Genomic DNA, 27,659 nt, shown 5'->3' on the forward strand with positions numbered 1-27,659 from the left:
TGTGAATTTTGAGTATTTTATTTATTATAACATAACAAAACTAAAGAATATAATTTGAATTATTAAACCTCTTTTACACAGAATTATGGAATGTTCAGATACTTTGTAGAAGCAAGCAATCTTTTAATAATATTATAACTCAAAAGAGCATAGTGTCTTACTTAATTAATTATTTTAATAATCCATCATTTAATTTTAATGCTCAACTATATCCATTTTTCTATATTTGAATTATTTTTCTTGTACACTTCTGTTTCATACCTATGTATGTACTTACAAACGTTAAAAAAATTCTTTTGCATGATTCAGAAACTGTGCTATATGTATTCTTGTTCAATCTTAAAAAATGTTCTTATAATTTGTAGGCATTGCGCATCATCAAATCGAAGTAGGCATCATTATCGATACTTGCACTAATAGCGCTGTAATAGTTTATAAATTCGTCAAAAGTTACCTAGAATAATTGCACAAACTTATATTATTTACTTATGGCTAAGTAAAAAAATCATAAAATTGCTATAACTTACAATTCCATCTTTTGTTGCATTTTGTTCAAAATTTGCAAGGAATTTATTCATTATACTCTCTTCGCTCTCTTCGCCACTGATGTAACGAGGATGACATTTTACATTATAAACGCCTTTTAAATCATCAATATTAATTTCACCATCGCCGGTTTTATCCAACTTTTGAAATGCCAACTCTACAATCTTTTTTCTGCTATCATTCATGGGTGGCTATGCAAAAAACAGTAAACTTATTGTATATTATGCATCTATACGTGATTGTTAAGCAAAATTAAGAATCGAGTAAATATTTTGTTTACTGACTCTGACAGCAACAATGAATTCTTCGATGTTGACGCCCCCACTGCCATCAGCATCCAACTTATTAAACATTTCAGTAATTTCTTCATCTGAAAGTTCTAACCCGCATTCCTTGAGTCCCTCCGACAGTTCATCTTGACTTAGTTGCTTGTTTCCATCTTCATCCATTCGTCGAAATACTCTGTATTAAATTATAAATTATACATTAATATTATTTTTTTATTCGAAATAATATAAAATTAGCAGCCATCTTATCATTTTTCTTTAGATTAAGGATTTAATTACTTTTTTCGTTTGTCTATGCTAACAAAAATAAAATCAAAAGCTTATTAACCATTTATTCAGATTAGTGGGTTGAGATAAATCAATACTCGTACGTTAAAAAAAAAAAAAAAAAAAAAAACTAGAACCAGTAGTGCAAGTAAAAAATTATTGCAGTTAAATAATATAATAAGCTTGCCTAGAATCTAAAAATAAATCTGTCAATGCTCTTTATATAAGGCTCTCATATCGAAATCATTATAAATATATCCTCAAATATAGATGTTTTGTATATAAAACATATGCAAAGCATCTAACTATTCCTGGCAAGAAATAAAAGTCCTCATTAGAAGAAAATATACAATCCTACTTGTACCATAGCAAAGTACCATATCTATCTGTCAGACGTATACAATCGAATGAATTTAGAACTCACGCGAAACGAGCGTCGCAATTTCAACATCACATAATTGCTTTTTCCTTTGTAGGAGTGTCGTAATGCAGCGAGCTACATAGAATCATCGTTACATTTGGTGAAATAGAAAAAGTTCGTTTGTACAAAGAGTTATGTTATGTAAATCCAGTCCATAAGGCGCATTAAATGAATATAGAACGTAACAAACACTCAAGTTCTCTGGTGCAAAGATTGTGAACTTGATACGGGAATGTCTTTGCCATTGGGTCGTGTAAAATATTGAGTTGGTTGGTCTAAAGATTCTTGCAAGACATGTATACATCAAGGATCACCCTGAGAATAGAACATTTATACGAAACGTCATAGTGTATAATTGTGTGCTTGGAAAAGTATACAAAGATCTTTATAACAAATTCTATTCAATTCTAATTTAAAGCAATGAATCGCGAACTATCCTCATGTAATCCAATTACTTAATCAATTTTAATATTAGATAAGAACAAAAGTATTTGCGAAAATAATGACTTATATATTTATCATATGAAAGAGAATCATGGAAGAATATCTGTAAGTGGCTATCTGCGATATAACTAGCATATCAGATGATTCATAAAGTAAACGAAAATGAGATAGGGATCGCGCAGTGTAATTTCATTTTTCAATTGAATATGAAGTGCGTTTGAAATTTTTATGAAAAAACCAACGTTTATTGAACGCACGTTATGAATCATTGAGCCAAATTGAAATTAATGAAAAAATATATCTATTAAAGTTAGTTTAATTAACTATGAGTCAATATTACGACATAGTTTCAAGAATTGCGTTAATTCGCTTTCAAACATTAATTTTCAGCGATGGGGCATTGGAAAAGAATTTTGAAAAGCTAACAATGAGACTCGCTTTTTATATACAATACAGCTACATCAAGAATTGCGACGTGAATTTTCTAAAACACAAGCAAGCACTTCCACCAAAAACTATGAAATAATTACTCACCTGCCGAGGCCGAGGATGCCGTGAGCACCCCTGGCCAGGCAGAGCAGACGCAGTTTCTCCATGGTATCCGTTGTGTTGATCACGGCCCGCTGGGCCTTATTGATCATCTCAATCTCCTGTCTGGTGGTAGCACTTTGCGGCCTGTTGAACATCCCTGGAAAAGCTTACGTCATTCGCGTGGTCACGTGACAAGGAGGAAAGAGGAGGACGTTGCTAAGCCGGATTCGCGTGCACGGGACAAGGATGCCGAGATACAAGTAGCACGAGAGATTGGATTCAGCGAGTGAGGGAATCCCCACGCCGAGGCGCACACCTACTTTCTATACAAGTATAAGTATGCGCGCTCGCGCGTACGGCTCTCATTCGTGTAACATGCGGGCAAATGAGTTTTGCGAAAGATAGTACTTCTTTATTCCATTTCAGGAATTTCATTTCAGAAATATTGAGTTTATTGAGCACGTGTCACGGATACTTTAATTTATTAGGAATAAGAAATACCTTGCTGTAGTATATGTTTTACGTTATTTGGCTATTATACAGCTACATGTAATATTTATAACGTGAGTCGTGTGTTTGAAAAATTAACGGAAGGTTCTCAGAGAAAATAGGACTTTACACTGAATTTCTAAAATAAATATTTCTATAATAAATATAGGACGCAAAAACTACACTCAATTTATAACATCTATATTAGTCATACGTGCTACACTTACAGCAAATTTATGTGAACGCCTTATAGTTTGCTTTTAGTTAATAAAAATCAATATTAATGCTACTTTAGGGCTTTGAAGATCAATTATTTTTAGTTAGTGCAAATTAATTGAAAATATATTTCTACGTGTATGAGCCGAAATAATATTTTCAGATCTATACGTTCTGCAATATTGGATCCAACTGATAAGGTCGCGTTATGTTTAATGTAAGAACATAAAATACAAACCTCAATTTTTTTCGTCGATCAAATGGAAGGTAAACCATGCACACATAAAACATAGAAAATTGTTGTGAATTTATTACAGTGGCTTGATGATTTTAGATTATAAAACAGTTTATGCGCTCATTATGAAAGTGAACGATTGAAGAACGATACTCTATCGCTTGTGTGAGTCACTCGACAAGTAACTTAAGACTGAATTTTGAAAAATACATGAGTAAGTTGACAGACAGAGGTATGTTGGCGAAAATCAAAAGCACCGCGATTCTATTACCTTCAATGACCAAGATATCGGCTCTATACCCTTCTTTTAGTAATCTAAAACAATTTCTTGTTTTTTCCTGAGCTAAATGATTAGAAAAAATTTATTTGTTATTATATTTAGAAATCATTATTATTATTTGAAATCACACTAAGCAAGCACGTGTCAGTCAAACGAGTCATACAAAAAAGTAATAATCACTTTTAAAGTAGATAGAACATTTTGAAACTTAATGTGCAAGGCTGCATAGACTTGTTAAGCGCTTATTTAAAAATGAATAGATCAGTGCGCAATTTCCATTTTACCAAAGGATCATTAAATATGACTTTTATTAAAGTATGTTTCTAGTCGATCGTGCAATTATCCAACGACAATCGCGTAAAATCACGGCCAACAAAAGTGAGCCAAAGAGTCAAATTCGATGGATTGCCGATAAGTATCCAGCTCACCGGAATTTCCTTCGGAGAAAAATGGTCCCTACGTCTCCGAGGATTCTGTCGGGAAGTAATTTGCCGCCGCCGCTGGGCGATCGAACTCGCTGCACTGCAAGTATACAGAAGACACCGGGCACCTACGGAGCCGCGAAGCGAATGTCGCGGGGGTGTGCGACAAACTGACGGGGGCGATAAAGATCTCCTGTGCATGCGCGCAAAGCAGACAACGGGTAGCCTCACTTGCTAATGCTAATTCAACTCGCGTTGCATCTCCATAACAACGGACAAGACACAACAGCGGCTACCGAGGTAGCGTATAGTTGCAAATGCACTTAGACCTCGATCGTCGCCGGTTTTACGCCTGTACGATAGACGCCAGGAAAAAAACATCGCCTTTGTGCAGGGTAGATATATGATTGATCGCGGGGTGGTATTTTCAAGATAGTTGCAACATGCCGGTTTCTCGGCTGGTTTTGATTATACAAGTATAGGGCTTAACGTCTGCTGGCGATTAAATTTTTATCTGTATTCCGAGAGATTTTTGCAATGGTTGCGAGAAGGGAGCTTTTATCTGGGATCTAAACTGTAGAGAGTAAACCTACGGTGTTCTTTTGAAATGTGCTTTTGGTACCGCTAATAAACTTTACTTCTTAAAGTTCAAGCTGTAGTTTCAAAAAAGTTAAGGTAATTATGAGCATCGCATAGTTGGGTTACTTGTATTTGGAAGAATTTCAAAAATTCATCAATGTGATTCGTTATTTCAGCGTTTTACGGTGATGCATAAATCAAACTATGTCACTTATAGGAGAGACTGAATATTACAAAATTTAATACCTTAGGTAAGCGCCGGTAAGACACGTGTCTTGTATAAACGGTCAAGGGTTCTGTCCATGACACGATTGTCTAGTCTAAGCTAGTGTCAAGATTCCATACCTTAGTTCTTTGTTTACGTTTTATATCGCTCGCGATTATCAACAGAAAATGGATAACTTGAAATCGAAATGATAACGCGTAACGTGGATCTGTATGGATCCTAAATATATATTTACTGAATTAAACAAAAAACGAATCAATAAGAAATTTTAGCTTTCACAAAACTGAATTGTTTAGTATATACGCGAGTACAAAGTATAATAAGTGTAATTTGCAATCTCTAAGACTGTTACCCATACGCGCTTCTATTAGAACCATATAATTCTGAAACTCTAAGTGGATTACTTTATAATCATATACTTGAAGAGTGATCATAAGTACCTATTTTCATGATATTCTTTTTTTTTCATTGGCAAAAGGGAATGAGAGAACTTTTATATTAAATAAGTTGTCAACTCTTCGATCTAATGAACAAACATTATTAGTAAGAGCTGTAAGATTATTTGCTTAGGAGTTAAGCACACATTTGTGCTCCAACTGTCGTTGAATTCCCAGTTGGCGAAGTAAAATAGGCCGTACTATATGTATATATATTTATATATATTGACTAAAGGCGGCTAAATCGATAGTCGACGCGTATATGTGGATGTGTACTTACATAGCAGTGCTATATAGTCTTTGAATAAGTGATCTAGAACTTTAAAGTGCACGCATTAATTTATATTTTTATTACCTCAGGGAAATTGCTAGGATTAGTCTAATTGAGTCATATCACGAGGTGTTTACTGCATAAAGTACTCGTATAAACAACTATACTGCACACATTTTTTTGTGTACAGTTCACATATATTAGTAGTTCATAATATACAATTTTTCCGTATTTATTGGTATTGTACATTCTCCCTTCATCATAGTCAATATATACGTACATTATTAAATTTGTTCATATCTTGAGGCCGTATTTATGCGATGATGTATAAAGTTTAAATTTAAATTTAAATTAAAATAGTGGGGCGCTTTAAATATCTATTTCATAGAATACCATCGGTCGATAACTCTACCTATATTAATATTAGTACCCAATTTCACGAATATACTTAATTATATGTAGCATTATATTATTTACCTTAACCCATATTTGTTCAAGTTTTAATTTTAGAAAATTTTACCTTGGATGTAAAAACTGCATCAGGGAGGGAACATCATGATTTTGAGAATTATATAATGAACTTTTCCTAGCCCAACCTTATATAGGTACGAACTTCCGACCTAGCGTAAATGCAGAACAACAGACGTCACGTGGTACGGCACGTTCGTTGATATTCGCATTAGACAACAAAAATATGTAAAATAATCACTTACAATGAATTGTATTGCAAGAAAAGTACACCAAAAAATAGCCTGTAATTCGGCACTGAACTACCATTTAAGAAAGTTTCTGTTCACGTCCACATCATGTCCAGTGCTCAATCAAACTGCATCAGAACATCAAGATCTGAACAACAATAACTCTGACTTGTCTAAAGATCTGTATACGAGAATCAAACTCTCAGGTCCAATATCAGTTGCAAATTATATGAAAACAGTTCTAACTCATCCAACAAAAGGTTATTATACTACTAAAGATGTTTTTGGACAAAAGGGAGATTTTATAACTTCTCCTGAAGTAAGCCAGCTATTCGGAGAAATGATCGGCTTGTGGATTATAACGGAGTGTAACAAAATTCACTATAAATCATTTCAAATTGTAGAACTAGGCCCTGGAAGAGGTACTTTGACACATGATATCCTTAGAGTTTTTCGACAATTAGGTTGGACTGATCGAATAAGTGCTATAAACTACGTAGAAGTTAGTCCTGTTTTAGCTAAAATACAAAAAGAAAATTTGTGCTCTACTGTTAATTCCGAAGAAATAACTGCACCAAGCAACAAATCTTATCAATTTGGAAAGACTAAGGATAAGATAGAAATCTATTGGTACAAATCAATTGCTGATCTACCAGAAGGGTTTACTGTATTTATTGCTCAAGAATTTTTTGATGCATTACCAATTCATAAATTTCAGAAAACAAAGGATGGATGGTTTGAAGTTTTGGTTGATGTTGATCCAAATAGTGAAAAAGTACCAAAATTTAGATATGTCCTGGCCAAAACGGATGCTTGTGATTCAATTTTAGATAAAAGTGATAAAAGAGAACATGTCGAAATCAGTCCAGAAGCTATGAATATTATGCGGTACATATCTTCTGCAATAACTCAGAATGGAGGGTTCTCTCTTTTTGTTGATTATGGCCACAACGGTGAAAAAACTGACACTTTTCGAGCATTTCGTGACCATAAACAATGTGACCCATTGAAAGATCCAGGAACAGCTGATTTAACAGCTGATGTTGATTTTGCCTTGCTTAAAAAAGTAGCTAAAGAAAGCAACAAGCTATTGTGTTATGGTCCTCTGGCTCAGAGAGAGTTTCTAAAAGATACAGGTATTGATATTCGCCTGATGAATTTATGTAAAAATGCTACTGAAGAAGAAAAACAACAGTTGCAATCCGGCTATGATAAAATTATGAATCCTAATGAGATGGGTACTTGCTTCAAAGTAGTTTCAATGTTTCCATACGTGCTGAAAGATTACTTAAAAAAATTGCCAGTCAATGGTTTTGAAAAGTACAAATCGGAAGACTAACTGAAAATTCTTAATGTAAATTTTGTATATTATTATTATTTATATTTGCTCTTGTACATATAAACCAAATAAACAAAATCTCAACAAAAAACAACTATTTCTTGCGTAATTTCTGTTATTTAATCTGACATTTGAAATTGCCGCTATTCATTTTTTACCGACCGTTGATATGTTATAATCACTTTTAACATCCAGACGTAAACAAATAACACTGCAGACGCGCCTTTTGATCTCGAAGCGTCTACCTTGCGCTTGCGTACAACGAGCCGTTTCACGTTTTTTTCGCGTCTCGTCCCTTCCGCATCATATCAATCTCTCGTGAATCGTGCGGTGTGCGTCGTTCTGCATTTATCGGTTCAGCACAAGTTAACGAAGGCGACACTGCACGCGACGGCGATGGTCGTCTTGTCGCCTTTATAAACACGCGTTATTTTATGCGCGGGCATCTTTAGAGTTTTATTTTCTTACGAAGAAGCTGCCGAAAATTAAAATCACTCATAATGAGTGGAATGCTGGGCTTGATAGTCTCTGGACGTCTGGTGAGTTTGTTTGTTTGTTTTTATTATCTAAAGAAGGAATACTACAAACTGTGGGAGTTCAACCGGCGCTTCAAATCTGCGGTGCCGTCGTCTGATTGTTGAAATCTAGAATATTCCACAAAACATTGAAAATGTTCTCGAAGCTCGCTATAAACGGCTTGCAGACAAATTTAAAACAAAATAAATTCGTTTTAGTTAAGAAATCATCTTCCTATTTTGGTACGAATCTTTGTACAAATTCATTAACCATTATAAAAATATTGCATGTTGAGTAAGATCATTTATTTTACTTTTAAAAAATATTATTCCGCCATATGCTGATGATTTTTATAATTTTTAGGTTCAAACAGATTTTCAACTCGTTGGAGAGAACAAGTTTTTAATCACAATTCCTGATGCCGACAGTATCAACCACGTTGTTGTTTTTCTTACTGGGACAGTTCCTTTCATAGACGGAATGGGTGGTGCTGGTGAGTTTTGTAATTTTTTTACTTTGAAGTACGTGAATTAATAATTTTTAAGAATCTAATGATATTTAAATTTCTATGTTTTAGTGTATTTTAGCTGGCCTGACCCTAATGCTCCACCCAACTGGCAATTTTTGGGATATGTGTCAAACAACAAACCATCTGCTATATTTAAAATATCAAACTTGAAGAAGAACCACGAATTTGAAAACAATAACTTGGGCATCTTTGGAGCCACGAGTACAACAATTTCCCACGTTGCTCAAATAGGCATTTCTGTGGAACCGCTTAGTATTTTGGAGCAGCAAGCTGCTGTGGCCACTGCTAATGCAACAAATTCATTTGTAGACTTTGCTCAGAAAATGATCACTAGCTTCCTCAATTATGTATCTAGTTTCTCAGTAACTCAGGCACAAATGACAGCAAATCCTACAGAAAATTTTGTGCCATTGTCCTCAATACAAGGATGGTATGAAACATTTGAAAGACGTTTAGCTCAGAATCCAAACTTTTGGAAGGCATGATCAAAGCTTGAGGACCTTTGGCGTCTTGTGCATTCATACTCTTTGCTTTGTTTAAGCAACAAAAGTACTTGATGCAGCACCGAGACAAAGCAAGTGGCCTGTTTGTGTTTGCATTTAATTATTCTGTCAATTATTGTTTACGAAAAGCAAATTTGATACGCTCAAGATATTTTTAAACTAAACTTAGGTACTGACTCTGTATCTAAAATGAAAAATTGAAGCAAATTAGAGCAATCAGCTACATAATTATGATGCACTGTGTCGCTAATATTAATCACTTTCATTATGACAAATGCTGTTAGCCATGTAATGTACATGGCCATAAACTTAAACAATATGTAATATTATCTAAATACTTGTGATTTGAATTAGTCCATGAATTTTTAATAATTTCATATTAAAAAACTAATTTTATACAGGATTATATTATAATGTGATTATTTCAAACATTTATCCTCATCGTGAGCGCGTTGATAAATCAAAAGTATATATACTGCTACATGAGTTAAGACATGTAAATACTCGACTATGAAAACTTACATTTGCCAAAGACATACTTTCAATAAATTTATATCAATCTCAGAATAGTATTTTAAAACTTTTATAATGAAAATGCGTAAAAAAGTCAGTAGTAAAAGATATGCTCAGGTGAGGCGTCTTTCTACCGAAACATCCATAGGTAAATCCCTCTATTCTTGTCACCACTAAAATGTTCAATTCAAATTCTTACGCGACTTTTCGATGGTCATAAAACCTCAGCGGACAGCGTCAAAGCTAAAAATGCTCCTCGCGAACAGTTCCGTGACATGACGCGCTTCGTTTACACGGCGGCCTATCCGACATTACGCGACGCAGCGGCGCTTTCCCATATAGTCCATCTCGCTCTTCCTCGTATCAACTATCAACTAGTGCAGCACAGAGTTGTCCTCTGCAGAGTGTACTAGCTATATCCATCCGAAATAAAATAGGTATACTATAGTCTATACAGTCAGGCCAGAGCAGTGCACAGTGGAGAGAAACAATACCAAACGGAACGATCGCAAGAACGTCAACAGTACAGTATAGACAGAACTCAGAAGTATAGCAAAGCCGTAGTCTCTCAACGCAAGGTTGAACATATAGCGGAGAGTGGAGGTTGACCATCAGGCAGCCTACAATCGTCATCATTGTGTTTGCGTCTTTTTCGTTCCCAGCGAACCGCAAGAGTGAGAAAAAGAGGAGGGAAGGGAGAAGAGAAGATATAGCGTATATAGCGAACATCAGCACAGTGTGGTCTAGCATCGAGCAGACGGAGGCTACGTGACATATGTCGTGTGTACATAGTACACACAACGGTCGCCCGTAGTCGCGTCTCTCGGACGTAGGAAGGAAGAGGCTGCAGATCGTCATCTGGCGGGCCATTTTTTCGCGCTCGCTCGCATCCCATTAGCCGCCAACGCTTTGTGAAGTTACGCTTTATAGTTTATACAGAGACGCGGGCGTTCGCGAGGAGAAGAGGAGAGATAAAGGCACGGCATAATGTCCGTCGTCTGGCGATAGCTCGCGGGCGCGCGCGCGCGCGAGTCAGAGAGAGAGAGAGAGAGAGAGAGAGAGAGAGAAAAGTATACACCTACTCGGTGTGGGAAAGCAGTGCAGTGCAGTACACACGGCTTTATAGATCTCGGCTGAGCAGAACTGACCACCCGCACACGCCTACGTCCAGGTAGACATGTTCCCGTAGTGCTTTCCGCTGAGCAGCGAGTATAGACCGTGTCACTGTGTGTACACAATAACGCATATAACATATCAGTGTCGTGCGCGCGGAACGGAGAGCCGAGACAGTGCGTTGGTATTATAAACAGAGCCGAGGCCGCAGCGGAACAGCACAACGTCGAGGCTGCGGGGAGATACTTCTTCCTTCCTCGGCCGCGAGCCGAGAAAGAGGCTTCGTCGTACATGCACTAGGTGAGTACGCGTGTGTCTCGTTGCGACGCGTGAGCGGAGAGAAAAGATTCTTCGTCCTGGCCTCTCCGCGAGTTTTCGTATCCGTATATATAATACGATGTGCGTGCGTGTGTGTACGAGGAGCATGACGCAGGGAAATTTTTGCGCCGCCGACTCTCGATAAGACATCGCGGCGGAAAGTCGTGCCTCCGCAAATGGCTGGACTGTCGTCTCGTGATATCTATCCGATGCGAGAGCTCTCTTTTCGCACACGCGGGTGCAAACGTGACGGAGTGTGTGATACAGATAGAGTTTATACTTCGGAGCAGCGAGTGTATAAAGCAGCTATGGCGGTGAAAATTCATTGATTTTCGCCCCGGTCGCGACGACGCTCCATTTTGAATTGCAGATTTTCCGACCGCTCTCGCGAATCACGGCTGTTGTTAATTCGCCCTTTCCCGCACGACACCCATGAAAAATCATCGATTCATTCCACGGCGTCTTCTTTCGCCTCTGCGATGTAACGATAATACATACAAGTGCGTACATGAAGTTAAGTTCACCTCCTGTATAGGTACAGTGTGGTGATGCAATCGCGAGAGGAAAGGGCAATAGCGTTTTGAAAATCGTTAATTGAAAGGACGACTCTTTCTTTTTTTCTCGCTGCATCTTTTGTGCGCGCGTCTAAATATAGACCGTCGCTCGCGAGAGAGCGTCGTTATATATTCTTTCCTCTCTGGCTATCACCGCGCAAAAAACGTCCCGGTCGTTCGATCGTTTCGATTTAATCTCTTTCTTTTAACTACCTGGTCTAACTTCTCGGAGAAAATAAACAATTGGGAAAGAGAGCTGATGCTGCTGCTTCGGTAATGTGGCAAAGTTTCGAAGTATACACCTAATACGCACGGTGATGTAATTAGAAAACTGATTATGACTCGCGGTGCCTCGTATATGTATGTACACCCAGTATATACACGCTTGATCCGCGCACTGCACGCTCTTGGCGGATTTCTCCTAGAGAGACTTCTTTTTCTTTTTTCTTTTTAATTGGCTGCGCTGTTTTGCGCGTTGCTCTGATTAGTGCGCCAATGTTTACATACGTATCTCTTTTACGAGTGTTGTTGTTGTGCTCTTCGCAGTAAATGGGTCTCTCTGGGCGTGAGGCGGATAAAATTTAGGTTGCGAAAGAGCCATGGATTTCGGCGTTTCCTTCCTTCGCGCCTTTTCTGCACGACTGTGCGCCGATGGAAAATCGTCCTACTGCTCGCTTTTTGCGACGGAATTCCGCGAGAGCGCGAATTTAGGGCACCAGCCGCGCGTATACATATATATCATGACAGTCTTGGATATCCTTCGCTTACGTCCCTCGCTGTTTCTCTCTCTCTCTCTCTCTCTCTCTCTCTCTCTCTCTCTCTCTCTCTCTCTCTCTCTCTCTCTCTCGTAGTCTGTGTAGGTATATACTTATACTTACGTGTATACTTGGCGATATACGATTTTCGCAACGCGAGCAAGGACTCTCTCGGAAAATGTCCAGTAGCGCGAACGAGACGCTTTTGGCGAATTGCATAATCGGCTAAGGGTACTACGACTTGTTCTTTGTGGCATTGACAGGTGTATATATATCTATCGTTAGACTGATTCTTTCTTTGGAGTATTTTTATTTGCGACCGGTCGTTATTTATAAGCGAATTCGAGGAATGTCTCGGGCTTTTTTTAGAATATGTAAAAAAGAAGTGAACGGTCGGGTTTTATTTATTTATTTAGACTCTCTCCTGTGCAGCGGTGACTCCGAAATTAATGATCAGCTGAGGGTATATCGGTGATTGAGTGTTTGCCGCTTATTACAACGATTTCGGTTGGGTTATTATGAATGTTGTCAAACTTTAGCGTCTTTGCTTTATACTGGAGATTCTGTTGTAGCAGTGTTTGTTTAGTCACAGTTCTCTGGAAATTAGAAAGTGCCAATCGAGCGTAGCCTTGGCATCTGAATAGAGGCTTGTCTACAGTTGTTCTAATACAAAAACGTCCTTTAGCTGAATTGACTGATTGTTGTGCTGGTTATTTATTTGCAAAAATTCATGATTTATTCTTGCTTGTCTGTTGTAGGATTCAAAATTTTGGAGAGATTTTCCCAGACCCTCGGAGTCTAGGGCTGTAGCAAAGTCACTACGTTCAAGAGGTGAGTCACGTCTGTGTTTATTTATCAACATAAATATTGCACTTTCTCCATCGCCACAACTGTCTGTCTTGCATAGACTCTGAATCATCTTCATAAGTATAAAGAGCAAAGTGCTTACTTTGCTACATGCATACAGTAAACGTGAGCAATGTTATCAGGCCCGAGATATGGGAATTGTATTTCATGCAATATTTTTATTGCTGTCTCCTAGGGAGTCAAGTCTTAACTATATTAATGTAGGATTGTCTTTTAATCGGATTTTTACATGCTTCTGGTCCGATGAAAGTAGTCAAGTAACATAGTGATAAGAAACTATCTTAATGCGAATATCCCCTATGAACTTTGTTATTGAAGTAAACAGATCTATTTATAACAAATTTGTTACTATTGAAAATTGAACGGAAAAGCCAATTGTAACACTGTGAACATTAAATTATTTCAACACTTAGCATATCATTTATTCATGTATAAAAATTATAAGATTAATTTACTAAGTACTATATAGCTTAACTTTTTTTATAATTAGACTGAGATGGAAAGCTCTGAGGAACCAACAAGCCTGCAATCCATTTGCCATCTGCGTGCTTCTGAACTGTTTCCAAAGCCTGCACACTTTGATTGTGAGGATTCAAATCTCACAGTACCATTTGTGCTCTTGAGTGGAGAATACATTGTTGCTCTGGGACGTACATCGGATGGAGTACTGGCGCTGTCAAACTATAGGCTGTACTTACAACTTGGTCAAGAATGCTATAATGTACCGCTGGGTCTAATTGAGCATCTGGAAGTAAAGGAGATCTTTTACCTGCACATTGGCTGCAAAGATGCTCGTTCAATAAGGTTTGCATAATCTCCTATTGTATCCTATGTAGTTTGAAAATAACTGCACAGTAATAAGTTTTATCTAATCCACGCATCAGTACTGCTACAAAAAGTGAAACAACGTTCCCATTAATTGAAATTTCTCGTGAAAATCGAAATGATCAACGACCCGGTAACGAAGAATAAGCGCTATCAAGCAAAAATTTATGAAAACATTTTGACAATTCATCATTGTTTATCTTTTCTCCGTGACTTTAATCAGTCAATTAATTACAGTTGATAGCTTATATCTTCTTTCTTTAACAAAGTAGCTTCTTGTTTCGCTTGAAATTCGTGAATGCGTTAATTTTTCTCTAAAATAAAATTTTCTTAATTTTACTTTTATATTTCAGTTGCGCTTTTTCCACCAACGAGCACTGCTTAGAATGGTTCAAGCGACTCCACAAAGTCACCTTCCCGAGGAGAAGCATCGAAGATATGTTTGCCTTTGCATACTATGCCTGGTCAATGGAAGAAGGCAAAGATATTCCACGACTAGGAAAAGATTGCGATTCTTACCTCACAACTTTCAATTCAGAAGTACGCGTGTATTTAGACATAAACTGACATTGTAGGAACGCATTCAATCAATTATTTAAAATGCAATGTTTTTTCACAATATTTCAGGTCGAACGGCTAAAGTTCAATTTGCACGGGAGTTGGCGTATTAGTCAGATAAACAAAGATTACCAAATGTGCCCATCTTACCCCCCTCAGCTTCTCGTTCCTGCGTGCATTTCAGACGTGACTCTCGAGGCTGTCGCCAAGTTTAGGAGTTCCCGGCGAATTCCTGCGATTGTCTGGAGGTAAAGTAATTCTCACCCTCGCTCCGCCAGTTCGCGTGGGGCATCTTGTCAATAAAACTTTAACTTTCCAGGCACGTCACTAATGGAGCTGTGATAGCTCGCAGTAGTCAACCGGAAGTTGGCTGGTTAGGGTGGCGAAAGCCTGAAGATGAAGATCTTCTGAAAGCTTTATCGGATGCATGTTCCTACGACAGAGGCGAATCTACCATGATCGACTCGCCGGTCAGTTATTCCGACCCTGGTGACGAGCCCATCTCACCAGTAACTACAAAGGTACTTTATAGCACTGCGTGACCTAAGTCTGCGTTTAAGTCACGCCTATCCCTGACCTTAAGAGCAACCTCGCTACGCTCGGACGCTAACCGCACGGTGCAGTACAGGACTGTTTATGTCACTGATAGTTGTGACATAACGACTTAGGGCAGGCAGATGCTCTAAAATAGTATACGATACTTGTGACTCAAATCGACCCATTATTACACGCCGTGTAATAATGGGACGTTTAAGTCACATGTATCGTAATATACTATAACGGAACCCAACTTTTTGAGGAACATTTCATTAATTCTTGTTATCCGTTTAATAACGTCAAATATTTTTTGTCTGTATATAGAAAGTCCTCATCGTCGATGCCAGATCCTACACAACGGCGGTAGCGAATCGAGCGCGCGGAGGCGGTTGCGAATGTCCCGAGTATTACCCAAACTGCGAAATACAATTCATGAATCTTCCCAACATCCACTCGATCAGAAAGAGTTTCCACGCGGTGCGACAGCTCTGTGCCTCCGACGCCGATCAGAACAAGTAAGTAAAATAGCTTTACAAAGCATTGTAACTTGATCTTTCTTATAATTTTGCGCTTCACCCTCGGTCAATTGATCTAAAACGATGGCGAGGTGGATCTAGTCGGCTATTCTTGTCACAACTCGGAAGTGACATTCTATATGGTTCAATAATTTTTATTTGATTTTTTAGTATTTTTTAATAAGCCATTAACAGCTGTTTTTTGGGGTACTTTATCCACGCGCGTGGTTCAAATCTAAAAGGATTCTTTGAAATTTTTTTTATAAACGCATTTTTGCTCAATGTCACAGCTGGCTGAGCTTGTTGGAGGGAACAAGATGGTTGCAGCACATGTCGGGCTTGTTGAGAGCAGCTGTCACAGTTGCTTCAGCGATCGAAAGAGATGGGAGGCCAGTATTAGTACATTGCAGCGATGGCTGGGACAGAACGCCTCAGATTGTCGCACTTGCCCAAATCCTACTCGATCCGTATTATCGAACAATGGAGGTTGGCTTTATTTTATAATAAAAACGAATAAAACAAGTTTGATAAGTTTAATGCAATATAAAAAATGGTTTCTTTTTACGTAGGGTTTTCAAGTTTTATGCGAAAGGGAATGGCTTGATTTTGGGCATAAGTTCGCCGATCGATGTGGACAGACTGTAGGATGCGAAGATCCTAATGAAAGATGCCCCGTATTTTTGCAATGGCTAGACTGTGTACATCAATTAATTAGACAATTTAAGTGCAGCTTCCAGATGTCATCTGCATACCTTGTAAGTATTACTGGAAACTCTATGATAGCTGCTCAACTGAAGTTACCGTAGCAGAGTGTTCAAATTACGAATAATTCATTCTGTTTTCAGGTGAAATTAGCTCAACATACTTATTCTCAATTATTTGGCACATTTTTGTGCAATACTAGACAGGAAAGGCTACAATTAAGGATACGAGATCGTACCTTTTCCGTTTGGCGCTTTTTAAATTCTACATCCTTCGTTAATCATTTGTATTCCCCTTCGAAAAATCAAGTGCGTATAGTATAAGTTATCGTTTTGCTTAACACGAACAACAGAAATAGACTTTACAATGTCTCCTCAACAGGTATTATGGCCTAGTTGCAATGTACGAGATCTTAAACTTTGGTCTGCAGTCTACTTAGGAACTGTTGAGACACCTATAGGTATCAGTGATATTAAACCACGAGTATCGATGATCGACATTGAAACTGGTGATAATGAAGAGCCACAGAAACAGATGACAAAAACTCGTTCTTACGGAGATCTTATCCTAGCACAAGATCACACGGCTCATCTGCATCGCAGGTTAAGCGATCCAAGTATTTCGATCGAAAAGTAAGACATCAAAATACACCTACACTTTTGTTAGATAATATGAAATTATATTCTGATTCATTAATTTTTTCAGGAAATTTGAATCTATAAATTTAGAAAACGAGCCAGAAAAAGTAACTAATAACGATAGTGATAAAACTCAAGCGGTTAGTGAAAATTCTAAAGAGACTGAAGATAGGAAGAATTTGCCGAATGGGGAGAGTGCGTCAAATGAAGCGCCAGTAAACACTTCTGTAGACAGCTCTACCGACACAATAATACCCAACGGCGATTTAATTATCGCCAAAGATAATACCGAAAAAAACACGTTAGTTAATTTATGTTTTATTTAGCTTGAAAAATATATTGAATAGAGTATTAATTATTCCGTTATCACAAAATTTAGAATACAAGCTGCGAATCACGTACAAGAACCAGTTTCTCGATGGGTCGACACAGGAACTGTCAACCGTCCTACATGCAACTGCAATCAGAATAACGAGGGCAGCGATGTCAGCGAGACAAGTGTGCCTCTACCGTCGCGAACACCGAGTAGTATTTGCCCGGCGTCACCGATCCACCAAGACATTATGATTGATAATTTCGATCGACTCGACGACGTCGATGGCCTTCCAGTCATTCATTGCGACGTGCAGATGAGAGTTCAACAGATTATCGTCGAAAATAAGGTATTGCTCAAAACTTTCAGCTTCTAATTAAAATATTGCTCTGTTATCTAATTACAATTGGTTTTGTTTGCGCGTTTTAAGCTCAAAGAAGAAGCACTGCGGAAAGAATTGCACACAACTAGAATGGCATTAATCAAAAAAGTTTGCAATCATGACACAGATACAGATCGAGTTGATGAGATTGTAAGAATGGATTACTTTTATATATACACACACACACACACACACACACGCACATATACATACGTACATAGCTTATAAATATTTTCCGATTGCAGGGCTCGTTACCCGACTCTGTAGGAAGCACCGCAGATCACGGAGAATCGTTACCTTCTGACATGTCTTGGGAAGCTTTAGACGAACCCGGGCCAGCTCCTACGCTATGGGTTCCCGACCACGCTGTCAATCGATGCATGGGATGTGATACGGAATTTTGGCTTGGGAGACGCAAACACCACTGCAGGTAGCTTTCATCATCAATTACAAAACAGCTTCTTAATTTCTTAGAGTTAGCTTTCTACTATTAAAAACACTGCCGCTCTATATCGCAGATGCTGCGGTAAAATATTTTGCGCTGACTGTTCGGAAAACTCGACGCCCCTGCCCAGCGAGCAGCTCTACAATCCCGTTCGTGTGTGCAGTGAATGTTTCTCGCGCCTACACCATCATACAAGTCCGTGTCAATGCGCCAGTCGCCACCAGAGCAAGATTGAAAACGAGATCGAGTCGGTCCCACCGCCACCGCCACCAATGGCTAACTTCCCGACTTCTGGCGTCGCATGTCACCGATCAGCTAGCAAGCCCGTTACTCCCTCGAGTCTTGGTAAGGATGACTGCTGCGAGTCGCCGTTCCAAATTGTCCAACAAAAGCAAAGTCAACAACCGCCAATTGTTGAGGCGAGCAGCGCAAACTGAGCGCCGGCGCTCAGCGGTCGTTTCTGGCACGTTGGGAGGAGCCTTTCTCAGGAACATAATGGAAACGGAAAAGAGTGATTACAAATCTGCAATTCTGCATCGTATGTACTTGACTAGAGTCAAGCGCGCGGATGCTATAAGAGAGCTGTAACGATGTCGATTTTTGTCGAATTTATACATAATTTGTATCGTACATAATGTCTATACGTTAAAAAGAAAGATTTAAAACAAAAAACTAAAAATAATTACAATATGGATTTAAAAGAATAATAACAATCACGCGGTAGGCACGATGTGGCGCAAGTTAATATTTATTTCTCGATTCGTCATTTATACTTAACCGGTATACTTGAGTATACGCGGTGGAATGTATCTGTACGCGAGGCTGATAGTGAGAGGGTGTGAGACTGCATGAGTCCCATAGGGAAGCAAGCAAATTATTAAAGGTATAAAGTCTTATTTCTTATTTAATGTAAAAAAATTAAGTTTAGAATGAGAATGAGAGGAAGAACTGAAATATGAAAAAATTGTTTTACTTTAGATTTTTGGCGTTTGATTCGAGTGAGGGTATGTTTTAGGCTGGCTGTGAGAGATGTTTAATTTTAGACGTCGAACAAATAAAAAGTTTTAATTACTGATTGTTGGCCGATTTTAAAAACAACAAAAAAAGAAATAGTTCAATTATGGTTGCAATTAAATTTTGTGTAAATATATTTATATTCGCGCATACCGTCTTCGTATAAAAAGGGATTAGTTCACTAGTGTGTTCTGGTGTTTTTATTGTTATTTCGTGCTCTTGAGTAGTAATAAGAATTCCTCTCTTTGCAACGACCGGGCGCTCTTATCTCGAAAATGTTTTGGTACTCGAGCGAGCGGAAACGCATGGGCTTGTTGTTCGACGAATAAAACTGATGTGTACTGCTCGTCGAGTGCCAATTTTAACTACAAAAAGAATAAATAAAAGCAAAAATAAGAAAAAGCAACCATAACAATTTTATACTTGGAAGATTGAAAGAGCAAAATACAAGTATATTGGACGACACCTGATAATGCATTAGGAGATTGCGAAATGTACATATACAATAAATCACAAAGAAAATCGAAGGCAAAAAGAGTCAAAGTATTTTCGCGTTCTTTACTGTATTTAGACGTTAACCGCGTAGTTCTCAGATAGCGATTGCACGTGCGCATCTGTGAAATGAATAAAAAATAAAACCGTTTATTTACAGTAAAAAGGCTTTCGTGAGTTGCATCTTATTTACAATTTATACCTCTTCAGTCATGTGCTTAATCATTTTTACAAATTTTTTAGTGAACTGAAATTTTTGAAAGATGATGCATTCCTTAATAACTCCGTGGCATTCTGCAGCAGGTGTTTAGTTCCTTTGGTGTCATCGGCATTTTGAAATTGTACGAGTATCACGAGATAGGTGGTGACCGAGCCCACGATCTAAAACAAGTAGAGTGCTTATTACACATTGCAAATCTTAAGGTTTCAAATTTCATTACCGAAGTGACTAGACCCCTGTCTAAGTAAAACAGACCACAGGCTGTAAACTCTATTGGCCTTTGTAACAGCTGAATGGAAAATATCTCTAACTGTTTCGTGGCCTCGGGATTCCATTTCGTAGCTAGCGCTTGACTGACCAGTGCGCCCGTCATTCTCGCCTTTTCCAAGAGTTGTCGTTTCCGTAAGAAATAAAACGAAAATGATGTTTCGCTCGATACGTTTTTCTTTCTCAATTGCAATTATACTAGGGAGAAAAGAAATTAACCGACCTTGACCGATACCATGTAGCAAGGCTGTACAAGCAGGAGTAGCCTGTAGACGTGGAAAACGATCCACAAGACCTGCATCCACAGTACATACCAACTGCTGCTGTTGGGGCTGTATATCTCGTTGTAGAGAAAATAAGGTGTTATTACTAGATGTATCAGACAACTGATCGTGCCCATGAGTATGGCGCTTCCGTAAGCTTTGTTGACGTTGATGACGATATCGCAGAGCATGCCATGCAGCGTTGTTAGCTGATTGATTGCGTCTGATGAACCGCCGCTCCCTAAATAAATAGTCTCGTTATTCTATGCATACAATTATAGCGCAAGAAAGAAAAGCCTGATGTGAAAAAATTGACTCGAATGACTCGCTCTTGACGTAATTTTCGTGATAATCTTGAAATGTACCTTCAGCGGAGACGATGAAATCCGAAACTTTGTTCGATCGCCGAAGTTTGCTTTGTCCCATGTCCGTGGAAAGAAACGACACAGACTGCGTCAGTTCCCTCCTCGTATCGGTAACAGCTTCAATGAAATTGATACATTACACTGTCTTAACATGTTGTTATGTACTTTCAAACAATCATCTCACCGAGGCCCATGTCTTTGCGAATGTACTCGATGATAGTGTTGGTCTTGGTGAGATTCTCAATAGTCTTGTTGAGCTTGAGAAATCTCTCGCCGACGTTGAACAAAACCAGGGCGTACTGTATCTCGAAGGTCATGATAATTATGTACATGAAGTACAAGGGACTATAGTTGATCGGCGTTTTATCGGTGTCTCCCTGGATATTTTTAGTCGAGGAAGAGACCGTCCAGGCTGCGAAGTCCAGGGTCGATATGGTGAAGAGATAGAAAAACGTGACTGCGATCACTACGATCGAGGCCTTCCTCAGGTGCTTGGAAGTGACGACGTCGAGCTTTTCGTCGATCTTTAAACAATATGTCGTACAGTGGCAGCGCTTGTTTTTCACGAAACACTGTAATGTAATGAAAGAATGTTTGAAAAATGTACATCGACGATCTTGTTAAGTGCGTCCTGCAGGTACTTCCACCGAGAGGGCGATCCGACTTCCACAACGACGATGATGCTGATGACGGCGAGGACATCGCTGCAGGTGACGGTGATCGCTGTCTCCGAGGACAGACGTGTGCTGTTTTGCCAGCCGTTTCGCAGGTCGCGGTACAGACCCCAAGACTGGGCTCCCAAGCATGCCGCGAGCAATGCGTATCTAACGAGAAAAGACATTGTTTGATGTTCATTGTTGGTACAGCCAATTGTTGGCGATCTGTTGACAAATCGACGTTGTAATACCCATAGACGACTTGTGGCAAATCAAGACGCCCGTGATACTTCCCCGATTTATCCTGGCTGAACTTGACCGGTAGAAGTCCGCAAAACTTGCTCATGTGGTAGATCGGCGAGAGGCTGTAGTATACGTCGGACTTGATTCGCTCGGCGCTGCCCTCCTGCTGTCCCTTCAACAGCTGATCAGCTCTTTTTCGAAAATGTCTCTCTGCAAAAATACGAGATTTCCCAATGAATCATCATCGAAAAGAAAACTAAAAGCCAAACGACCTTTGCTCTTAGTCGGAGAATCGTGCCAGGCTTCCATGCTTCTCCCGAGGTTGTTTTATATAGCTACCGATCGAGCCAGCGGTCTTTGCTATTTGTCCTCTCTCGCGCGACTGCGAAAGAAAATACGCCGCAGGACTGCATCAGCGCAAAAAGCTCTTATTGACCCTTGGTTAATTAATCAATTCCCGTATTTGCACTGCCCGCTAGGCTGTGTGCTCGATAAATCCCAGCTCTGACGCTGATTGTCCAGTTTGCGCTTGCTGGCTTGATCCAGGCTGCGTTGATCAATCTTCCGAGTACTTATAACGGCTTTTCGCATTCGCATATAAGCGAGCTTCGTGATCCGCAGGTGTCGGGAAATTATAAAGTGCACCGAAGGCAAACATGAAAAATTCAGCAGATCAGCGCTTTAATAGCATGTAGCCGCCCTCTGTTGTTCCAGATTGCACGAGGACGTGTGATTATGAACGATCTCGCGGATACCTCGAGGCTTACGCGTGCGAATTATTGATACAAGTTTTGTGTTGTTCAACTCTTTGTACTGTACAAAGTTTGAATTTCGCGCGCTTTCGGTTCCTCGTTCCGCGAGTTACATATACACGCATCAGCTGAATATCGGCCTTGATAGGAATATAGGAACTCATGTAGTTAGTAATGGCCCGCCGGTGCGTTCGCTTGCCTGCGGTGGTTCGAAAGGTCAAAGGTGCTAGCGTGGGGCGCGCGCCTTTTGAAACGGCGTCGCTCTTAGCAGGTTTTAGTTAGGAAAAAATGGCGCAGCTTGGATTTCAACTGTGGGCAGAACTTGGAGCAAGCTCTAAGTTTGCGTTTATTTAGTCTGAAAAGGTACAGAAAAACTGCGAACTGCTCTGGAGCGCGGCTAGGCTCCGTTCCCTCCTATTCTGGTAGATCCGGATTTTACTGTCTTTAATAGTTGTTTGTCGCGTTTCCAATTTCCATATGCCTTATTGAATCTCTTGCGTTTTTCACTTTTCAGATTCGCGAGTTAGCCGCGGTTTTAATAGTGGCGCCCTATTCGCTACGTTACAGAACACGCACTGCAGAGCAGCCAATGCGAACGCGGCCCGAGGGCATTTAATCCGCACCTAACGTTTTTTAAAAGTTCAACCGACGCCGTGTGGGACGATTCGAGCCTCAACAGCCTCGCGCGTTTGTTTATACTTTTTCGATGTAAAAAAGCTGCCGATTTGCGCCCACAGCTCGCAGAAACGCCGAGTCCCCATGAAAGCCAATGTGATGTAGTTGATAACTACGAAGAAATCAGGCAGAAAGACAGGTGGTAAATCAGACGAGTCGAGGGTTAAAGGTTAAAATTTGGGCGACTGGACATCAGCATCACAGCCGAAAGATGTCCGATCTGATCGACTTCGAGAGCCCGAACACAAACAACGGGCCGCTGCTGGCCTCGCCGCTGATACCGGTTCCGCAGAACAATGCCCAGGTCGCCAATGGGGCTGGACCTCACTTCTCGGAGGCTGACAAGCGGCGCAGCATGGAGAACAATCCGTTCGACATGGTCATGAAGAAGATCACCGAGTACGAGAAGAACCGGGAGGACCCCTTCGAGAGGGTCTGCGAGAAGGCCATGATGGGCCTCGGCGAGTCCAAGGATGACCTCGTCACCAAGAGGAACAGGAGGTACTCCGACATCCTCAAGATGAACAAGACTGTGGACGAGACTGATATCAACTTTGATGTGTGCTTGAGCGAGGAGAAAGATAAGATGGCCCTGGAGGATAACGATATAAGTATTATTACAGATCTGAATAACACAAATCTCATTGGGGATGGTGTGGATGGCAGGCGGGTCGTGGCGTCGTGGAGCTGTGATAATAAGATGATTCCTAATGTAAATATATTTTCCCCGCCGCATCCCAATCCGGATCTGTCCATTTTGAACACGTCCGCCATGGATGATTCGCTATTGGACCACAATGTGGCCAAGGATTATAAAAGCCTGCAGACTGATTTTAGTGTTCGCCCTAGATCTATGTCGCAAAATGTTTTTCTATCTCCTAAGAAGGTGTCTCCAGTGACAAAGATCAGGAGATCCTTGTCGGTCAATGATGGAAGGAAAAACAGTGTTTTTGGAGAAGACACCACATTGGCTAGTGCTCAGTCCAGTATGTTCGAGGATCCAATGAATAATGCATTCAGGAAGACTACTTTGAAAAGTGATGCAAGTTCCAATTCTAGTAATTTAAGTACTCAGTATGATTCCTTTATAAGTAAGCAAAAGTTAGAAAGACTGAACAGCGATAGCTCTGTATTTTCTGGGCTATCAAATATCTCCGTTATTCCAATGGACGTTGAAAACAAAATAAGGTCAGAGAGGTTTTGTAGCGAGGGCTCTGCTTACTCCGGTATTTCAAATATATCAATGATTCCTGCAAATAACACCATGTCTTCGTACGAATCTTCAGAATATTCCAACAATACTAATAATAAAGCATTCCTGGCTAGCAGATCACAGTTGGATTCAACGAGTTCCAATGCGACAGCTAAGACTCCATTGAAAACGTCAGACAAGTCTGACTTAATAAAGAAATTTTTCGAAATCAAGACAAGAATGTCAATTAGTCATGTAGAACAGACAAAAAGTGATAATGATACTAATCATACAGAAGATAAGGATGATATTTTATTAAAATCTACTATTGATTCAAAAGAATGTTCTTCTGGCAAAGATGAAAAACTTATTGATGTGGATAACAGTTCCGATTCTGTATTTAATGTAAGTTGTTGTAATCCTGTACTTAGAAGATTGATTCAATTACTTTAACAATTTTCTTTTATTTCAGGACCAAACGGGTATTAATGATCTAATTGTCAATGAGGCAAGAGCTCTCGCAGAAACGTTTGAGAAGATGGCTTCAATCAAAGTGTCTAAGTGTGAGTATCAATAGAGTTAATTTATTTTGAAAATCTAAAATAATTATTATATTATACAACCTTTCACTGTTTTGCAGCAAGCGATGAAGATGAACTATTCTTTTCAAAGACACAATTGAACTTTGATGATTTGCCTCAATCAGATGACGAAGCTGTGGATAATCTTATAGAATTACCTACATCACCTCAAAGAGATTCCTCTTCACCAGAAACGAATAAGCCTATAAAAAAAGAACCAGAATCAAATCAACTTTCTCCAAAAGAAAAAATCAAAGCTTTGGAGAGTGAATTTATAGAGCAGAAGGATCCCAATAAAAAAGCTATGGCAGCTACATTGTTATTGGATCTTGAAAAGTTAATCAAAGAGGAGCACAATCCTGATGCATGCAAAGTCTTGACTGATTTACAAAAATTATTGGGTGTCGAATGTGATAATAATACTGAAATTTTGCAAGTATGTTTACAAAGCACAGACAATTCTCCAAGAGAGGAATTATCGAAAGGTAATTCTGATTCAATTAAAAATGTACCTGATTCTGATTGCGAATTAACTAATTCAAAAGAAGATAAGCATGATGATTCAAAAAATAGTTCTTCCAACTCTACAGACATTTCAGAGAGTAAGTTAAGAAAAAACGTTAAGTCAGAGAACGAATCTCAGATTGTCCAAACATCATCAGAGAATAAAGAAAACTCTAATGAAATACCTGAAGACCAACAGCTGGCAATAAATTTGTTGCGAACATTGAATAAAATAGTGAACGAAAAAAATGGAGATTCTGCTGTGGATGTTTTACGAAGTTTAGGCTCAGTATTAAATATGGCTACAGAGTTGCGATCGATAAATAAAGTGAATCAAAAGTTCGAAATAAAGAAAAATGATAAAATTGTACAGAAGCAACTCAATCGCTCAACAAATTCAACGTTTAGATCACCAAGCCCGAAAACTCTTAACGTAAAATCTCAGGTAAATTTATTTAATCCTTAATATTTTTCTGTTGTATCTCGTATTTTACAAATGGATATTTTTTCTAGAACAAATCATTCGAAGCATTACCGCAAAGAAGAAGTATGACAAGTGGTCTTACACCTAGAAGCAACAATCATTTATTAGAGGTTCCTCTTGCCAAAGATAAGAGAAAATCTCAGCTATTAAACATTAAAAAAAGATTCCCCAGTGATCCAGGCCTTGTGGATCCATCAGAAGAAAAAAAAAATATTAAAAGTCCAAATAAGATGGAACCACCTTCTAGTCTAGAAACAAGTATGTACTTTTTTCACACTTCATAATTTAATTGATAATGCAATGATTTAACGAAATATAACAATTTAAAGAAAAACCATCAGTGGAACCACTTAAAACTAAGTTCAAGAAAAAAACTAATTCAGAGGTAGTTAACAAAAAGGGACCTCTTAAGGCTGTGATTCCTTTGGGAAGTATGCAAAAGAGAGGTATGAATGTTTTTTTAATTGCATTTATCTTTTTCAAATGTTATTGACAACAACAATTTTTTAGCATCGCTCGCGCAAAGAATGTCGGTCCATACAGGAAACGTCACTCCTCCAAAATCATCAGACTCCATTCCGTCATTAAAAATTGCGAGCAGCACACCTATCTCCAACGCTAATCATAATAAGTCGAATCCTACAGCCTCTTCAACGCCGAATCTAGGAGGATTGAAGTCTTATCGTGAGAAAATCCAAGCACAGCAAAATTCGAAAAATCTATTGCACGTAGCTCCTCAGACTCTGAACTCCAGCTCGAAAGAGCCAATGAACCGATCAAAATCAAATAAAAGGTTGTGAATATTTTCTAACTTTAATGGAAATTTATTATTATGGTGATATTCATTGAATGCGAATTTAAATTATCAGGATGGAGAAAACGTCACCGCAAAAAAGACCCCTGACACCTAGAAAGAGCATCGATATCAATGGCGCCGAGGCCACAAAGCTACCTAGATTCTCGCCTCGACCCGTTCGAGTACGAAACTATTCTATGAACGACCTAAAGACTGCTGCCAAATCACCTCAGACGAGTATCGGTGTTGCAAAAACTTCCTCGGAAAAGAAAATTCAGCGCCACTCGACAGTCCTGAGTCCATTAAAAAACTGTAATAAACTCGCCTACAAGACAAAACCGATGAGTTTGGTAAGCAAAACTGAAAAATAGCCTTTTCAGTGTGATTTTCTCCAATTTTTTATTTTCATTGTCCATATATGTATTGTTGAGCAGATATCGAGACTCGGCAAGCCGGCTAGTATCCAGACGGGCCCGGAAAAGGAGAATTACGCGTGACTTCCTAGTTGACGCTTTTAACTTTATTGATTCTACAGTTGATGTTTTACCAATGTTCACGAAGAGATGAGCTTATTTTTGTACTTATTAAGTAGTCTAGTTTTTGTACGTTTTTACGAGAGCACTGTTTTAATATAATAATTTTTTACAAATTATCAATTATACTACTTTGTTTTTACATAACGCCGTCGTTCTCAATCGAAGCACCCTGGCCGACCTTCGCATCATTGCATGAGTACAGCAGCCGCATTGCCTACTTCGCAAAAAAGCAGCGCAATTAACTCTTCTTCAAGCGTCATTACAGCTGCCGGGGTCTCTAATGATCGAGAAGCATTAGCACGCATAGCGGCGACGGCGGGATTGCGAATTTCCGATGCGCTTGGCGCG

General features: G+C 39.1%; 6 protein-coding genes across 19 annotated transcripts in view; 4 read left to right on the forward strand and 2 right to left on the reverse strand.

Annotated features, from left to right (window-relative positions):
• Nucleotides 1–12,761, reverse strand: LOC100116214 (calcyphosin-like protein). 9 transcript variants are annotated; one of them, XM_032602314.1, is made up of 7 exons: nt 4,145–4,312; nt 3,708–3,779; nt 3,213–3,393; nt 2,500–2,653; nt 831–1,008; nt 528–737; nt 1–454 (listed from the first exon to the last, which is right to left on the reverse strand). In XM_032602314.1, the coding sequence occupies exons 4-7, from the start codon at nt 2,649–2,651 to the stop codon at nt 353–355; spliced, it is 642 nt and encodes a 213-aa protein (XP_032458205.1). In that variant the 5' UTR covers nt 2,652–2,653; nt 3,213–3,393; nt 3,708–3,779; nt 4,145–4,312; the 3' UTR covers nt 1–352. The 9 variants fall into 9 exon arrangements, with proteins under 9 accessions (XP_032458205.1, XP_008208881.1, XP_032458206.1 ...); XM_008210659.4 differs by lacking the exon at nt 3,213–3,393 and having other exon boundaries at nt 2,500–2,640; nt 4,145–4,324; XM_032602315.1 differs by lacking the exon at nt 3,708–3,779.
• LOC100116178 (protein arginine methyltransferase NDUFAF7, mitochondrial) lies at nt 6,272–7,783 on the forward strand. Its single transcript, XM_001600671.6, has one exon. It carries the CDS (start codon nt 6,366–6,368, stop codon nt 7,686–7,688), a length of 1,323 nt encoding a protein of 440 aa, XP_001600721.1. The 5' UTR covers nt 6,272–6,365; the 3' UTR covers nt 7,689–7,783.
• LOC100116148 (protein OPI10 homolog) lies at nt 7,904–9,800 on the forward strand. The gene is made up of 3 exons (XM_001600642.5): nt 7,904–8,227; nt 8,568–8,697; nt 8,782–9,800. Exons 1-3 carry the CDS (start codon nt 8,189–8,191, stop codon nt 9,216–9,218), a joined length of 606 nt encoding a protein of 201 aa, XP_001600692.1. The 5' UTR covers nt 7,904–8,188; the 3' UTR covers nt 9,219–9,800.
• On the forward strand, nt 10,115–19,943 carry LOC100116110 (myotubularin-related protein 4). 5 transcript variants are annotated; one of them, XM_031924273.2, is made up of 16 exons: nt 10,115–10,272; nt 13,248–13,320; nt 13,847–14,160; nt 14,535–14,721; nt 14,809–14,987; nt 15,059–15,260; nt 15,601–15,791; nt 16,082–16,277; nt 16,361–16,546; nt 16,637–16,801; nt 16,875–17,125; nt 17,199–17,432; nt 17,511–17,793; nt 17,875–17,976; nt 18,072–18,256; nt 18,345–19,943. In XM_031924273.2, exons 3-16 carry the CDS (start codon nt 13,853–13,855, stop codon nt 18,706–18,708), a joined length of 3,033 nt encoding a protein of 1,010 aa, XP_031780133.1. In that variant the 5' UTR covers nt 10,115–10,272; nt 13,248–13,320; nt 13,847–13,852; the 3' UTR covers nt 18,709–19,943. The 5 variants fall into 5 exon arrangements, with proteins under 5 accessions (XP_031780133.1, XP_031780136.1, XP_001600658.1 ...); XM_031924276.2 differs by having other exon boundaries at nt 10,195–11,162; nt 18,402–19,943; XM_001600608.6 differs by having other exon boundaries at nt 10,196–11,162.
• Gr3 (gustatory receptor 3) overlaps nt 19,540–27,659 on the reverse strand; it is a 20,317-nt gene continuing 12,197 nt past the window's right edge. The window contains exons 1-9 of one of the 2 annotated variants that reach the window (NM_001170915.1): nt 22,064–22,177; nt 21,800–22,001; nt 21,500–21,716; nt 21,077–21,416; nt 20,893–21,009; nt 20,488–20,768; nt 20,218–20,376; nt 19,980–20,158; nt 19,830–19,899 (exon numbers count right to left, since the gene is read on the reverse strand). In NM_001170915.1, the coding sequence (NP_001164386.1) occupies nt 20,006–20,158; nt 20,218–20,376; nt 20,488–20,768; nt 20,893–21,009; nt 21,077–21,416; nt 21,500–21,716; nt 21,800–22,001; nt 22,064–22,100 (1,506 nt within the window). In that variant the 5' untranslated portion in view covers nt 22,101–22,177 and the 3' untranslated portion in view covers nt 19,830–19,899; nt 19,980–20,005. Of the gene's footprint in view, nt 19,900–19,979; nt 20,159–20,217; nt 20,377–20,487; nt 20,769–20,892; nt 21,010–21,076; nt 21,417–21,499; nt 21,717–21,799; nt 22,002–22,063; nt 22,178–27,659 lie in introns of those variants that run through there. The other variant, XM_031921993.1, reaches the window with a different exon arrangement.
• On the forward strand, nt 22,721–27,455 carry LOC100678880 (uncharacterized protein DDB_G0288805). The gene is made up of 9 exons (XM_031924264.2): nt 22,721–22,965; nt 23,058–24,815; nt 24,883–24,973; nt 25,051–25,940; nt 26,009–26,237; nt 26,309–26,425; nt 26,490–26,772; nt 26,849–27,125; nt 27,210–27,455. Exons 2-9 carry the CDS (start codon nt 23,430–23,432, stop codon nt 27,270–27,272), a joined length of 3,336 nt encoding a protein of 1,111 aa, XP_031780124.1. The 5' UTR covers nt 22,721–22,965; nt 23,058–23,429; the 3' UTR covers nt 27,273–27,455.

The sequence above is a fragment of the Nasonia vitripennis genome, chromosome 1, assembly GCF_009193385.2.
Source record: "Nasonia vitripennis strain AsymCx chromosome 1, Nvit_psr_1.1, whole genome shotgun sequence".
NCBI classification, from domain to species: domain Eukaryota; kingdom Metazoa; phylum Arthropoda; class Insecta; order Hymenoptera; family Pteromalidae; genus Nasonia; species Nasonia vitripennis.